The sequence below is a fragment of the Oryzias melastigma genome, linkage group LG17 (genome assembly GCF_002922805.2).
Source record: "Oryzias melastigma strain HK-1 linkage group LG17, ASM292280v2, whole genome shotgun sequence".
Classification (NCBI taxonomy): Eukaryota; Metazoa; Chordata; class Actinopteri; order Beloniformes; family Adrianichthyidae; genus Oryzias; species Oryzias melastigma.
Window position 1 is genome coordinate 21,030,104 of NC_050528.1, and position 16,293 is coordinate 21,046,396.

Consider the following 16,293-nt stretch of genomic DNA (forward strand, 5'->3'; position numbering starts at 1 on the left):
ATTGTCAAACTTTTTTTGTATTGGGATTTTTTTGTATTTGAAGATAGCCTATGTGTAGTACAGTTTATTGTATTTGTATAATTTCTGCTTCCGTCTGTGACATTCTTAGTTCTGTAGATGATAAAATATGAGAAGAAATAAAAAAAAGCATTCTTGTATTTACCTAGTTTCCTTTCATATATTGTGGTCCAGTTCGAGGTTGATTGTTTGTTACAGAACACCTTCTATGTTTGTGCGAGCAGCATGCAAGGCTTAACTAAACAATCCTGCTCTCAGACAAGAGTAAACCACAAACAAAAACACAAAGCTGCCACCAGTCAGTCAAGCTATTTGGTTCTCCTCCATCTCCTCTTCCCTTCTTTCCCCCTCCTCCCACATTGTGTTTTCATTTCCTATTTCTTGAGTGTTTTCAGTCAGGAAATTCTGGACAACATTTTTGGGGTCCATGACACATATCAGAAAATAACTGACATTAAATAGTAGTGCTGTTATGTCTAGCTTAGCACAACACCCACTCTGATCAAAATTGTGTTTTTAATGTTTTTAACACATTTTTGTGTTTAAAACATTTTTAGAGGACAAACGTTCAGCGTAAAACTGCATTTCTGAGTATTTCTTTATTCAAACTGCTGTGAATCAGGAGCACACACATAAAAAAAAAATGTTTGAAATGCAATGTAAACGTAATGTTAGGCTGGGGGTGTGAGAGGCTGTAAGCTAGTGGGAGAGAGTGTAAACAGATGGGTGACGGGAAGTGGGGACGGGCATACACTGCACCAAAACCAGCCCACTTAGAGGCAAATTTTTAGTGAATTGATGCCGATCTGATCTATGATCTATAAAACGATAGTTATTATTTTGGCTAAAAAGGAATACTCATAATTAATTGAACACCGGAAACTCTTAAAATAGATCAAAAGATGATTGGAATGGGACTTTAAGAAACAATTAGACATTTAAACAAATGTATACACAATATACATAAATATAAAGGGATTTGTTTGGCTAACACAACAAAAGAATGTCTGAAAAAGATGAATTAATGAAGATGGACGTGCAATGGGAAGTGCAAACACTGCAACACAGAAACTCAAGATTTGCACACAATCAAAGCTCAAACCTTCAGAGGCCAAAATACCATCATTCAAAGGTTCAGTCCTACCTGGGAGGGGGTTAACAAGCAGTCAGTCCCAATCAATCCCCTCTGCAGTGAGTTCAACCTGGCACAGCCAAAACAAACCATGTGACAGAGATGTGGACGGGATAAGATTACCATTAACTACAGTTTCTGGATTACTATATATTTAGACATAAACAATGCAAACAACTCATAAAATTGTTTGAAATGTTTTAACATGCACAATTTTAGAGTGCAAAATGAGCCCTTGTAGGATCTGAGGCATTAAATGAAAGGAAATCTATCTAATCAAACATCTATTTCCATGAGATTTTCTTGAAGAATCAGTCAAGTTCATGTTTTGGGAAAGCAGCTTTGAGATTTACTTTTAAAAAGTCTTTGATTTAAAAAAAAAAAAGTATTTTCACCATCAAATGATTATTACGTGGTAATTAGATAAGCAGTGTTCTTTGCTTACATAAAAAAATGTTTCACAACCTCTTCAAAGCACAACTCAGAACCACAAAAAACTACTAAAAATGCTTTAAGTAAAGCAGAACCAATAAAATATATTGGGTTAAAAAAACTGTTGATATAAAGTTTTCACTCTCAGTTTCAATGACAAGAAGAAATACTAAAGATTTTAACCCCAGATGCTCTAAACTTACCTCAATTTTGCAAGCAAAACAATTTTTTTTTCATGGTTGAAAATAAATTCAAGCATTAAGGGGTTAAAGAAAAACAAAGATTTAATCAAAAAAATAAAATAAATGGGTAGTATATCCAGCTATGATATCATTGATGAATAAAAATGTTCTCATAAGGGGGTGATAAGAAGAAAACACTGTTAAGTAAATGGCAGCACACAAAAGTGGTTAAAGTGAGTGATGGTGGAGTTCAAATGATCCTAGTGAGTGATGCAGCTGCATATGGAAAGTCGCAAGGTCAATGTAACAGCAGCTGGACACACAGCTGAAAAGACAAAACCATGAAAGTAGTCGAAGGAAAAGTTCTTCTAAACAACACTTTTCCCCTTTATGATCTGCAAGCACTGAGTGTAACTCCAATAGAGCAACTCAACATCTAAAAAGAAATGAATGAAGTTCAACATGTGCCTCAAATCCTGCTGTTGATGGGGAATGACAGGGCAGATTGAAAGCTGTAAAACCATAATAATGAGCTGAAAGATTCTAATTGTTCTGTCACTGTAGGAGACATTTTTCAGTGAACTAATAACCCTGTGGGTCAGTGCAGATGGTTCTGGTTCACTGAAGTGAATGGAGTTTCTTTACCCCTGCTGTTATCATGCTCTGAGGAAACCATTAGATTTCATTCTGGAGGATGTTGCAGGGCATCTGGGGAAAAGTGAAACTGGGGTAATGGTTTGCCGATGTGTTCTTTGATTTATGTTAGAATTTACTAGCTTTTATGCAAAAAAGGAAAAAACTGACTGTTATGATGACAACAGTCTTCCAAGGCACACAGACGTCACACAGACAGATGGCCTTCAGATAAATGAATGCATTGTTCAAAGTCCCTCAAAGGTCAGATGTGGAAATCTGCAGTAGGATGTTTTCATGACACACTGATATTTACTGCATTATCTAACCTCCAGTTCTCAATCAAAAAAAAAAAGTCTCTGTCAGCTTTTCATCCGCTGTTCATACAGACTGATAAAAAATAAAACACACTTATGTTTGCTGTTAAGTTAGGGTGTTTTCAGACTGAACTGGTCTGTTGTTCCAGATCGATTAAGTTAGTCCACATTGCCAAAGCACAAGGACAAAATACAGATTTTGTCCTTGTGCTTTGGGTTTTGTCGTGGTGGTGTGGGTTTAGGCGTTGTGGTTCAGGTTTATTCGTTGTGTTGTGGCTTTTGTCATTGTGTTGTTGGCTTTTGTCGCTGTGCTCCGGTATTTGTCGTCGTGTTCTGGGTCTAGTCGTTGTGCTTTGGCATTTGTCATCATATTGTCACCTTTTGTCGTTGTGTTGTGGCTTTTGTCGTTGTGCTTCGGCTTTTGTCATCATATTGTCAGCTTTTGTTGTTGTGCTCTGGCTTTTGTCGTTGTGTTGTGCCTTTTGTCGTCGTGTTGTGCCTTTTGTCATTGTGTTGTGGCTTTTGTCGTCGTGTTGTGGCTTTAGTCGTTGTGCTTCAACTTTTGTCGTTGTTTTGTGCTTTTGCTGTCATGTTGTCTGCTTCATGTTGTCAGCTTTAGTAGTTGTGCTTCAGCTTTTGTCATTGTGTTGTGGCTTCAGTTGTTCTGTTATGACTTTAGTCGCTGCGCTTCGGCTTTTGTCGTCATGTGTGTGGCTTTAGTTGAGGTGCTTTAGCATTTGTCATGTCATGACTTTACTCGATGTGTTGTCTGCTTCGTGTTGTCAGTTTTTGTTATAACTTTTGTCGTTATGTTGTCAGCTTTTGTCGTGTTGTCGGGCAAAATTTTTTGCTGAGGGGGCAGCTGCCCCTCTGTAGCTCCGCCCCTGGATACCACTTTGCTTCCTGACAACCCATCTTTTCGGCCCTGTTCTCCTCTTGACTCTAGCATTTCTTTGGCACAGCGCGATTCAGATTCTCTTCTTATTGTCATTAAAAAAGACGAAATATTTGAAAGATAAGAAAAGATCCTAAAAATTATGAATTTCTGTCTGTGTCAGAGTGTCTCTTTTGTGTGCTTAGCAGTGTTTGCTCAGATGCTGTTTCTCTCAAGTCTTGCGTTTGAGGCTCATCCTTCCTTTGAAATCTAACACAAATAAAACAATAAAAAAACTTGTCCTGATTAGATATAAAGGGGAACTAGAACAGGTCTCTACCAATCAATTTTGAGAAACGCTTGACCTTTTGGTTTTAAAAATTATTTTGCATTATTTTTACCTCCATAGATTTGAATCCTCTGAAGCTGTTTGGAAGAAACGGCAGCGCTTGGAAAAATGGAACAGGAAAATATTAGCTCATGTTTGTTCCGAGGCCTCCCTGGCAGAGGCCCATCCATTGACCACCCACACCAGGGTGGCACCACACAACACAGCACTGTTCAGAACTGCAGAGGTGAAATGTGGGACAGTACTTTCTCCTTGCATGGGGGATTTACGATTCACCTACTTGATTAGATACATTCATGCTCGGTAATATGCTGATTTCTCCATACTGTCCGGTTACAGTCCCACTCCGATCATCTTTTGAGCTATTTTCAAAGCGTTCCAAGTGGACTTTAAATTATGTCTCTGCTTTGCCAAAATGTAAAAATGCGTGCAGTTTCCTAAGACGTGTTTGTTCAGACTTTACAATTCCATTACTGTTGCTGATAAATGATTTCCTCTGGCTCAGGGTTCTAGATGATGACTCTCCTCTGGTTAGCTGACTATTTTTAAGTTCATTTTTACATAGAAACATAGCTTAGGGTTGTTTGTTGACACACAAACACAATTCACACAATCTCATGGTGGTTTTAATTCCAGACTGGTTTAAACATAGTCTGATGAAGGACGTTGGTTTAGCCAAACTTAGCTTCAAGCTCATGTTTTTCATAATAAAACTATCCCAAAAGAAGTAACACAAGCAAAACTTTCCCAGGCAATTTTATGTCCTTCCAAAAGTGTCTGCCCTGTTTAAAAATCACAAACGAGAAAAAACGGAGAGTGAAATGAAAGTCATATTGAAGTCACATTTTAAAAAAAGTCACCATTTACCTAGATATTATTGTATTTTCTTTTATTTTTTGTTAATACAAAACTTTTACTTGTGCAGTTTTACAGCGGATGACATATAGCTCGTAGTAGGCACTGAGGATGGGCAAAACTGAGCGTTCGGTTATCGATCTGATACCGATCAATATCGCTGATATCGAGACCAATATCTATATTTTTTGTAGATGTGATGGATGTAACATGAACCTCAAAATCTCAATTGTTTTTAATCACTGTGAATAGTTTTTTTCCCTTTTTCTAATTACATGATAAACATAAAAACAGAATTAGGACAAAAATTTCAATTAGATGGAAAAAAAAACGTATTGAAATTAAGTAAAAAGTGAAGAAGTGAAAGCAAAACAGTCAAAAAAACAAAAGAAGCAAATGATGCAAAGATAAATCAAAATGTTTAACAATAAAAAAAACAACTGGTAGAAATATAAATATTTTGTAACTCCTTAGCCTTTAAAAAGAATAATAAAAAAGTGAAAAGTAACTTGTAAAAAATAAATTAGCATTTAAATAGAGTGGAAATAGGGAGCTTTGGGCTCTTTTTCTGCTGCTGCTGAGATCTCACAGGACTGGTGACAGCTGGCAGACACAGAAAAGTTTCAAACTAAAGTGGAAATATGGATATCTGTGGGCTGGTATCGACCTGGTACTGATACCAACGTGGGATTGATACGCAAGTTGGTATCAGTACCAACCATAGACTGTAAAAATAATGGACAGGAAGTACTGTCGTCAATCAGGAGTGAGTTTATTGCAACCGTCTGCCTCTTTCCACGCCTCTACCACAAGACCGCGGGATGTAAACACCTTCTACTTTAATAATGGCGGCTCGGGACGAGGCTGAAGTTGGCTTCCGATTTTTTCGAACAGGACCTGTTTTTAGGTGGTCTGAGTTCGAAAAATACAGTGGAACGCTCTCGCTGTGAATCGGAAGCCAACTTCAGCATCGGCGGCTCGAGAGAATTGCACAAGTCATTGTTGAAGCCTTTGAGGAAGAACCATCCCAACATTTGATTCTGTCAGCGGTCCTTTGGGATTTACTTACATTTATTCCTTTTTGTCGAGATAAAAGGAGCATTTGGGTGACGCCGTGCCCGAACTGTGCGCGGCCCCCTCGCGCCGCAGCAGCGTTACTTCACATGCAGGTTAAAATCTGATCAGATGCATGTGAGAAGTGCGTTCAGGGGTATTTAAAATAAATAACCATCCTAACAAGTGAACAGCTGGATCTTTTTTCTGTTTGAAAATACGACCAGGTTTCAAGTTTGTCTCGCGCTCCTCAGACGGCTGCGTCTAATTCAGGCTGAAGCTGGAAAATTGCGGCGAAGATGAAACTTTGGTTGGTGATTTTATGCGCATATATGCAACTTATAATTTATAAGCTACAATCAAAACAGTGGAAAAAAGAAAAACGAACGTTAAACAAAGAAAAAAGTCCAAAGCACATAACCTCAGAGTGAAATCTATTTCTACAGAGTAAATCCTCATCTAAAAATGCGCTTCTTGTTGTTTCAAACTGCTGCATCGGTACATTCCATTGAGGAAAACAACAGTAGAACAATGACTGGTAGGTACATTGTTGAATTGTAAAGTAGGTGTTAAAAGGTCTTCACGGACTCATTGATGAAGTCTGCTCCCATTGGCTACCCGTCACCTGTCACTCAAACCCCCCAGACGGTCGACGTCAGACCCACAAACGCTTATTGAGCCATCTGATTGGTCAATTTATAACTCTAATAACTTGTAATAATGGAAAAAAATCTTTAAAAAAATTAGGATTAGAAAGAAGAAGTTAATCAGAAAGCAGCAGAGGAAGAATGATTATTCTGACATATAAAATGACTGAGAAATAACTGTCTGTTTCTTAATGTAAGTCAATGGGACTTTGGCCTTTTTGCAACCCAGTGGTACTTCCTATATGGAACACGGAAGTAGGGGGGCTTGCTTTGACCAGTTATTTTATATACAGTCTATGGTACCAACTCGGATTGATTCCCCCCAGCACTAGTAGGTACATTATCGCCATCTGCTGGTGCGGAGTTATGTATTTTTCCATTCACTTTTTAATTTGTTATATACATTTTTAAGGAAGCTGATATAGACCTAATTAATTTAATTTTATTCTTTAAATAAATGCAAAATTGTGAGGATTGTGCCATTTTGTGTGTGTGTGTTTTTTTTTATTATTAATGTTTCTAGTTTTCCTTAGTCCCAGTCTCACCTGTTTTCATTTGATGATTAATCTCAGCTGTTTCCATTTCAGCTAATTAACCTCAGTGTATTTAAGGGTCCAGTTTCCATATCATTTGTTTTGGTTATGTTTTTTTTTTTCTCCTTCCATTGATGCGTGAGCAAATGTGTGCTTACATATAAATGTTTTTGTTGAATTAATTAATGTTTAGCGGCTAGGAGTTCCTAAAATAAGATGTGGGGCTAAAGCTTTGTCTATAGTCTATATAAAAAGAGAAAGTATCAGAGGGTGCACTTAAAACTAAAATGATTATTATTTTTTTTTTTACTTTTCAACTGTTTTTTTTTGTTCTTGCATTTATAGATGTTGCATCAGAACAATTTCTAGAAGGATATGTAATGAACACTTTTATCTGAGTTTCAGCTGCTTTAGTGTCTCATGTCCCAGAGTACATAGCACATGTCGCAGAAACAATACTAACAATTCATGCTCAGCTTCTCGTGCTGAAACCATGGAAACCTTGTACCCAAACAACAACAGAAAGCTGGTGGCATTTCAGTGTTTCCTTTGAAAAATGAAAGCTGCACATTGTTTTTACCTTAAAATTTTACAGTAATTTAATTCCACTGGTTTTCAATGCTACAAAAAAACTTCATCTCTCCCAGTCATCATTTCAAGCAAAGAACGAAACACCTTTTTTAACGGACATTCAAACAGTTCATGAGAAACGGCCATTCTTCATTTCATGTTTCCACTGAGATATTTTTCCCACCAGGAGTCATAGGGGCAAAGCATGACTCATATCCAGCAATGACACCTTTTTACAGTTGCTCCATTGTACCAAACCACAGTTACCGTGGCTGAATGAGCACATTCCAGACAGAACACCGTTACAGTAATATAACGGACTGAATGCCTTTATGGTGCTGGCTCCTTCATGCTTTCTTGTCAGGTTACAATCATTAAACAAAAGATTAAACTAAGTTTCATTGCAGTTAAATAAAATTAGGTAAGGAGCAAAAGTCAATAGTAAATGCAGTAGAGAGTGCAAAGTTTTTTTAAGGATAAAATTGGGACTATTTAACCAGTTTTTGTGCTGAAATGTGCAGAGTGAGCTCAAAAACAGGCTCCTACTGGGATTTCCCTGCAATTATTGATATTGGCCGGACATGCCATCCTTTCAGAGCAGCTCAACCGTTGGTAAATGGAAAGCGAAGTTTTCTTGAGAAATAAATTACTTTTCTTTTGCATTTTTTTAATGAGGGTGAGAGATTTTTGCTCTTTATCAAACTCAAACCAATGAATGTAATTTTAATAGATTTTTTTTTATTGAGGAAAGCATTTTTATTTCTGAGATGGCTTTTCAAAGAAGTTTTTTTATTATTATTTTAACAGAAAAGGTTAAAAAATGTCTAATTTCCATCTCATTTGGTTATATGAACTTGTTTTTGAATTTGGATTTCTACAACAACATGAAGTTTATGAATATGGAATGTCCATGGTAAATGTAGCCAGTGTTTGTCTGTTGAATAGTCTGCACCAAACAAGAATCCGTATTTGTTTACCAGTGAGGTTCCTCTTTTGAGTGAATGTAAACAAAGCTATCTAGGGAACCAAAAAGTAGAAGCAAACCAACTAGAACATCAAAGTGAGACGCTGCAGGTACTTTTCAGTTCAGTTGAACAGCTGGTTATGATGTCTTTTTCTTCATTCTCTGGCTTCATTTAACCCGTTCCTCCACAAAGCAGTTGTTAAATGTTTCTGATACTTGACTCATTGTGGAAGAAGCTCAAACTGTTCAAAAGTATAACATATTTTTTAGTTCCCTTGTGTAGATGTGGATGGCAAACTAAAACTGCAAACCTGGGTTAGTTCCTAAAGTTCATTTCTTACAGAACAATTTAATATCGTCAGTGCTATTGGGGTTAAAGTTCAATATGGTGGGTTTTTTTACTAAGCATTTTTGTGTGGCGTTTCTCTCATGATGGACAACATCTTTAAAGAAATTTAGGCTTAAAACTACATTTCTGAGTATTTCTTTATTTAAATTGTTGGGAATCAGGAGCAGATGCAAAAATTCTTTTTAAGAAAGCTTGTGGTTGTGACATAAAATCTACACTCAGCAGTCCACAAGCACCCTGATCTGCTCCATTTTATTTGTAGTCTACTAAATACACGTCTAAATTTTCCTCTTCTGGCTTTTTTAAAAATATAAATATACATTCAGAATATAGATATATTTATTTTAAAATTTTTGCTATTTTCTTTTTTTTTTGCACCAGTAGTGTTTGGTTCAGGGTGTGATGAGCTGTAAGCTAGCAGGAAAGCATGTAAACGGAGAGCTCTCAGCAATGACAAGAGGAAGGGAGGCAGGGTTGTTCCAGCCCAATGACCCCGCCCACAACACAATGTCCAATGAAACTACTGCCACTCTGCAAAAAACTATGTCCTCGAAAATGACATGTTTGTTGATTTTGGCTAAAAACAATTTGATCATAATTAAAAGAACACTGGGAATGATTTTAAAAGAATTCAAAAGATGATTGGAGTGGGTCTTTATTCTAAAGGTGCATTAAGATTGAAAAAGTCAGTTGGCCTTGATCGAGTCCACTTAATTTGTTCCAGATTGACTTCTCAAAACAAAAGTGACTAAAGTGACTAAAGATCTCTTCAGTCATTGGCAAAGCGACAAAAGTCCTAAGCTTTGCAAACCTTTTCAGGCTAGTTCACGTATTTAAACTTTATATTTCGTGGACCAATTTTCAACATCAGGCTCAACACTTTTTACTGCTGCTTTGGTACGGAGGAGGTACACTGCAAGGGGGTTACTGAGGAGATAAGCGTTCATGACATTTAGATTGTCGGGAAAACTGTGTGAGAAGCAATGTGTATCCCATTAAAAGATGTTTTGGTGACTCTGTATTCACTTGACTACATCTCAGTGAGTTGGTGTGTCTTTTTGTTGCACCTCTACTGTTTACATCCTGTATTGACCAGCTACAGTGGCCGTTTTGGTCCATTTGCTCCCAGCATGGATTCTGTTCAGACTGAGGAAAACTCAAAGCAAACCAGAGCTCAGTCTGATTGGAATTGAATCGAGACCACATCAGATGATGGGTCAAGAGCTGTCCCTGATCTGGACCAGGGTACGCTTGGGTGTATTCATACTGAAAATGTATTCAGGATTATTGGGGGTAACGGACTTCGGTTCACTTTAAGCCAACCAAATGTGTCCAGTCTGAAGACACCCTGAGGCTAAATGGGATTTTGCTTGGAGATTTGCATTTTCTAAAAAAGAAAAAAAAAGATTTTTTTCATAAAAAATAAGAAAGTAAACAGAAATAGCTAAAAATGAATGGTGTTATGCATTTTAACCATGTTTTATTGTTTCTGTTTGACAACAGAATTTTGTCAAATTTGTTGACTGTGCAGAAAAAGGGCAGTGGAATTTGATCAAAGTGAATCCAATGTTCACCAAATAAAGTGTTAACGATAACTACATATGTTTACTAATCTCAAAAAGTTTGTGACTGAGATAATCTTTTTTTTAAATAATGATCACCCCTAGATGGATATCCCACTGTATTTGTTTTAGATGTTGTCCTGAATTGGTAACTGGTTTTCTGAGTCACAAGGTATTCAGTGTGATTACCAAGCCTTTTGGAGAAAACACTGTCATGAGACACTCAGGAATGCATATCTGACCCTAGATACATTTTTGACAAGGTTATTTACATTATTTATCCATAACAGAATCAAAATGGGATTTTTTTAGTACTTTACTCAATGTAAAAATTTAGTGTTGACCATCATTCCACTGCACCAAAGCCAGAGCAGTACAGAAGAAACTCATTACCATACCGGCTAAACATTGCATTTCCCACCTTTGTGTGGTGTTTGACTTGTCTACCACCTCCAGCTTCCTCACCGCAGACACACAAAGAGGATGAAGAGGATTAGAGTAAGATGGGCCGATTGCCTAACAAACAGACCATCAATCTCCAGCAGAGACGCACACAAGGGCAACACAGCGGGGAGGCGGTGAAAACCACAACAGCAGATACACGTGTAAAAATGGGGATGGAGTCCAAATCCAGATGTTACTCCAATACAATTTGATGCTTCTAGTACGAACATATGAGAATCTAACAAGCAGGTTTTTATCTGTTCTGGGAATTATTTCTTCGGCTTCAATTACTTTCTTAACTTCTGTTTTCAAGAATTAATTTTAGGGAAACTCTGTGTAATCTAAAATATCTTTATTTATTTTTTTACTCAGAAGTTTAAGTAACTTCAATTAAACTATATCCAACTTATTTATTTAGCAGTTAATGGGACTAATACTAAAACATTCATTCAAGCAGAAGTTTTGAAACTTGGTGAATTTTTTTTCTCATTTTTGTCATGATTGTTTTCAAGAATTTTTGATAGGTTGTCTTTTTTTTTACTACAAAAAAAGGTTAAAGATCAAAAGTCTTACCCCCCGTGTCCTTCAGAGCAGCTGCCAGACAGAACAGCAGGGCGAGATGCAGGGCAGCAGACCACCTGGAGCGAAACATCAGTCACATCATAAAAGTTCAGTCTTGTAAAGTTCTGAGCAGAAATGCCAAAATTGAGTCAAAGCTTTAATTTGGAGCGACAAATCAGACCTGGATAAGACTGCAGAATGATATCAAACATCCATTCAAACTTCTTTTTAGACACAGAACATTAAATTCACGGGAATAATTCTTACCCTTGAAACATTTCAGCAGGAAAGTCAATAAAAATCCCGCTCTGAAAGGGAACAGTGTGTGATGAAGCAGCAGCAGCAGCAGCTACACTCCGTGGTCCCTCTGTCCTCCTTCAGCTCTCCAGACCTGAAGCAGTCACTGCTGCTCCCTCTCTCTTGGAGCACAAAGACTTCCTCAGTCTGGAGCAAACGACTCCCTGGATGCAGTCGGGAAATCCGACTCCCCCCCAAGAAAAAAAAGAGAAACTTTTCCTCATTCAAATCACTTTAGCTAATAGTTTAGTTGCTAATTAAAGCAACCATAGACTGAATCTATTTTTTTTTATTATTGAACAGGTTTTGTGTCATCAGTTCAAACTATTTGCAGTTCAAAAACTAAAACCCAGAAATTAAGGAATTCCTGAAATGCCTTCATTAATGAATAAAGCAATTATATCAGTCAGTTCCAGGTGACCCGAGGCAGAGATTTGCTTTTGGTTTCCTAATTACAAAGTGAATGCAAATGAAACAACTCTATGATTACTTAGCTTCAAGTTAATCACATTATATTGACAACCCAAATAACCTGTTAATAATATCTTATAATTATTCAGGAACAGAGATGAAAAAGTCTGCGTGTAATGCTTGATTCAGGTAAGATTTTTTTTTTTAAATCAAAATCCGACTAATACAATTTTTCTTTTTTTTTATATAACAAAAAATGACCAAATGATCATAACTTCGACCTTTAAAATAAAATACGTTTACCTTAAAGTCCCATTTCAACCATATTTTTTTTCTATTGCTCATATTGTTCCCAGTGGTGTTTTAAACTATGATTTTTGCAGTTTAGCTAACATCCAAAGGCCAACGTTGTTTTTAATACATATTTTATGCTCAGCTAAAGTCTCTTACTAGAAATTTGCATCTGGGTTGTGGGTGGGACTGTTGGTGTGTAGTAACCCCTCCCCCTCCCTGTCACTAGAACTCTGCATGGTCATATGCTAGCTTTTAGCCTCAAGCTAACATTAGCTGCGCTATCTCTTGAATCAACTAAATCAGGCAAATAGCTAACTTTGCATAACTTTTGGTTATGCTCCAAACATTCTGATGACTATACTTGAGTTTTTCATAGTTACATTAACTTTATGTCACACAAAAAAATTGCAATATAGCTTTTAAACTTGTTAAGCTTTTCCTTAGAAGGCCCAAAGCGCTTTACAGTCATAGTCCCATTCAACCATATCCACAAATATTCACACACTGATGGAGGCTCCGCTATCAATCACTGGCGCCAACCTTGAACCAGCAGGAGCAATGTGGAGTTCAGAGTTTTGTCCAAGGATACTTCTACACATGTTGTGATCATCCGATCAGAGGTCGACCACTCTATCTCTGTACTATGTCTTGCAATATTAAGTAAGTCGTTAGCTTTCAAGTCAAGATTCTAATCTTAAAATACATGGCTGAAACCAACATTTTGCTGTCACAAATTGTCATTATCTGCTTATAACAGCTTGAGACAGAATGTTTCTGCATTGTAAAGAGTTTTTATTTTTGACATATAGATTGTCAGTAAAACAGTGTGAGAAGCATTATGTATCCTGTTAAAAGTTGTTTCAATGACCTGCATTCATCTCACCACATCTCAATGAGTTGCTGTGTATTGTTGTCGTTCCACTGCTCTGTTTACCTCTAGTAACGCCCGACTACGGTGGCCATTTTGGTCCAATTGTTCTGCTCCGAGCATGGATCCTTTTCAGACTGATGAAGAACTTGGAACAAACTGGAGTTCAGTCCAATTGGAATCAGAGACCACCTCAAATGATGGGTCCGATAGCGGTTCCTGGTCTGGACCAGGGTTTGCTTGGATGTATTTAGACTGCCTGAAGATGGTGTAGGCACACAATTTTGCATTTTTCATTTTTCAGTCAACAAACTTGTCTGAAAATAACTGAAAGTGTGTTTTTTAAATATATTTTTGCTTCATTGAATGTAAAACAACAGTTTTATATTCTTTCACATTTTTTATTACAACACATGATTCATATGTTTTCAATTTTTTTGTTGTTGGTAGAATAAAAAAAGGAAAATGCAATAAACAGTTTCAACATAATTCTTGGAATTAATTTACACTTCTTTTAGATTTTTGCGGCTTTAAAAATCAATTTAGACAACTGAAATACTTTAAAAATAAAACTCTTTTCACTTTCTTTTTTCTGCATGCCTAATACAGTTGTGTTTAAGTCAAAAAAGTCAATTAAATTGTATTTATATGGCACAATATCACAACACAGTTGTCACAATGGGCTTCACACAAAATGATGACAACTTCCAAATATACAATAAAAGACACCATCTATGCACAAAGGGTAAGTCACGCTATCATTAAATTGCACTTTTGCTTTTTTACAGCATGCAGATCAAATGATACTTGCAGCATTATAATATAAAAGTTTCCTTTTCACTTTGTCTGCAGTTGGCAGTGAAATGAACTATTTCCATGGCAGCTTTTACACAAAAATACATTTTCAACAAGGGAGCAAATGAAAAAGCATACTCCAGTGACAAACACTGAAACATTTTTTGTAAAACAAGGAAATAAACGCAATCGTTGGCTCTTCAACCACCAGCCGTCTGCTTCTGATGACGGAACGCTGAAATCAGGGTGTGTGAGCTCAGTCTTCTCTTCTTGAAGAATCATGTTACTTCGAAATATTAAGTGGCACATTTTCTTCTATCAGTCTGTTCTTTCATTGGCAATGAGAAACTGCGTCCTCTGTCTTTCGGTATTGTTCTTCCAGTTTTAAATCAAAATAATAATTAAAAAAAGTTTCTTAGTGCTAAGAGTAGATGGTAATGACCTCTCGACCTCCTCCACGAACCAGCAGGACACGTTCTAGTCCTTCCGTTAGAACTTCCAGGAACTCCATATCTGATCACACCATGGTTAAAGATTCAGTGAATAAAGTTGTTTTCAAACTAGTCCAACAGTCCATCATTCTGGACCAGGTCTGCCAAATTTGGTCTGGACTGTGTCCTGAACCTTGCATTTGGGCTGTATTCAGACTGATGTCCATCAGAGATTTCTGTTTGGAACCAAAGCTTGTGAACAAAGCCATGTGACTAAAAATCTCTTCAGTCATAGGATGGCCAGGAAATACACGGACGGGGCTTTGCTGTCCTTGTCAGTATAGTTCCCTTATTTAAACTTTGTGTTTCGCTGACCAATTTGAACGTCTGTATCAATGTCAGGTACAACACTTTTTACTTTTACTTTGGTATAGCAAAGGCATGTTGCAAGGGGTTACTGAGGAGGGGACAGCTAAGAAGGTATGTTGATAAGCGTTTGACATAAAGAATGTTGGGAAAACTGTGTGAGAAGTAGTGAGTATTACATTCAAAGTTGTTTTGCTAGGCCTGCATAGATCTGGTCACATTTCAGTGAGTTGCTATGTCTCATCATTGCTCTGCTACTGTGTTTACATCTCGTAATACCCGGCTACGGTGGCTGTTTTGGTCCAAAAGAGATCCTTTTGAGATCTAGAAAAGCTCAGAGTGAACTGGAGCTCAGTCCGATTGAAAGAAAACAGAAACCACCTCAAAAGATGGGTCTGAGAGCAGTTCCTGGTCCTGGACAAGGGTTCATATGGGTGAAGTTAGACTAAAAAATTTGTTCCAGATTTTGGGAAAACTAACTCTGATTCACTTTAAGTGAACCAAATGTGTCCGGTCTGAATACAGCCTTAGTTAGCAACACACACCAATCATTCAATCCATTTGTAGATGTTAAGGTTTACATAAATTGTCAATTGCAGTTGAGTGAAAACAGAAGCTTTAGCCAAATCCATTGTCAAAAGCTCATATTTATAGTTTACTTATATGAAACAAGTTAACAAATCAGAGAAAACTGAAGCTTGATCAGAATAACTCTATGTTCAAAGCGGGCTCGGAAATGTGTCTTCAAGGGACCACTTCCAATCAAAAGTTTATGTAAACGAGCATGTATGCTCGGCCTTTGTGTTCGAGACTGGTGTTCACAAGTTATTAAATCTGTTTTCGGTCTCTACATGATCTTGTTGCATACTGGTTAGGGTGGTCCATAAAAACACACAAACAAATAAATTTCATAAATTCCTGGATTTGAACCCTGCAAACCTTGACCATACAGGCAAAGGCTACAGGGTTAAAATTCCAGGCAAATCTGAGATATTTTAGAGGTTGCACAAGCCGCTTGAAGTTCCAAGACTTTTCGCTCAAATAGCAAAAGCATGTCGGTTTGTCGCAATATAATGTCTTATGTGCTGTTAGTGATCCAGTATATATGTACTCATCATACTGTCCATTCTACCACTTTCATAATATACTCCATTATATTTCTTTAATAAGCCAAAAACCACTGCACCACTTGTAGAGTTGTATCAGTTTAGCAGTGGCAGAACAGGACTGACAAAACTGTCAAATCACCAACAAAGAAAGAACACAATTATGCATTTTGTCAAATGTCTAACCCTGTAACAAGAAAACAGGCTGAGAGGAAAAGTTTTTTAACCTAGTCAAAGGACATATGGAGTG

At 37.1% G+C, this 16,293-nt stretch overlaps 2 protein-coding genes across 5 annotated transcripts in view; both read right to left on the bottom strand.

Moving 5' to 3' along the window:
* The window catches only part of col15a1b (collagen, type XV, alpha 1b), a 53,302-nt gene extending 41,340 nt beyond the window's left edge, over positions 1 to 11,962 (bottom strand). Inside the window, exons 1-2 of the mRNA XM_024274164.2 lie at positions 11,743 to 11,962; positions 11,488 to 11,552 (exon numbers count right to left, since the gene is read on the bottom strand). Coding sequence (XP_024129932.1) covers positions 11,488 to 11,552; positions 11,743 to 11,753 — 76 coding nt within the window. The 5' untranslated portion in view covers positions 11,754 to 11,962. The remainder of the gene's footprint in view (positions 1 to 11,487; positions 11,553 to 11,742) is intronic.
* A 2,012-nt stretch (positions 11,963 to 13,974) lies between these two features.
* The window catches only part of LOC112147474 (solute carrier family 12 member 7), a 37,868-nt gene continuing 35,549 nt past the window's right edge, over positions 13,975 to 16,293 (bottom strand). For all 4 annotated transcript variants that reach the window (XM_024273909.2, XM_036216245.1, XM_024273910.2 and 1 more), the window contains one exon: positions 13,975 to 14,653. In XM_024273909.2, coding sequence (XP_024129677.1) covers positions 14,562 to 14,653 — 92 coding nt within the window. In that variant the 3' untranslated portion in view covers positions 13,975 to 14,561. The remainder of the gene's footprint in view (positions 14,654 to 16,293) is intronic.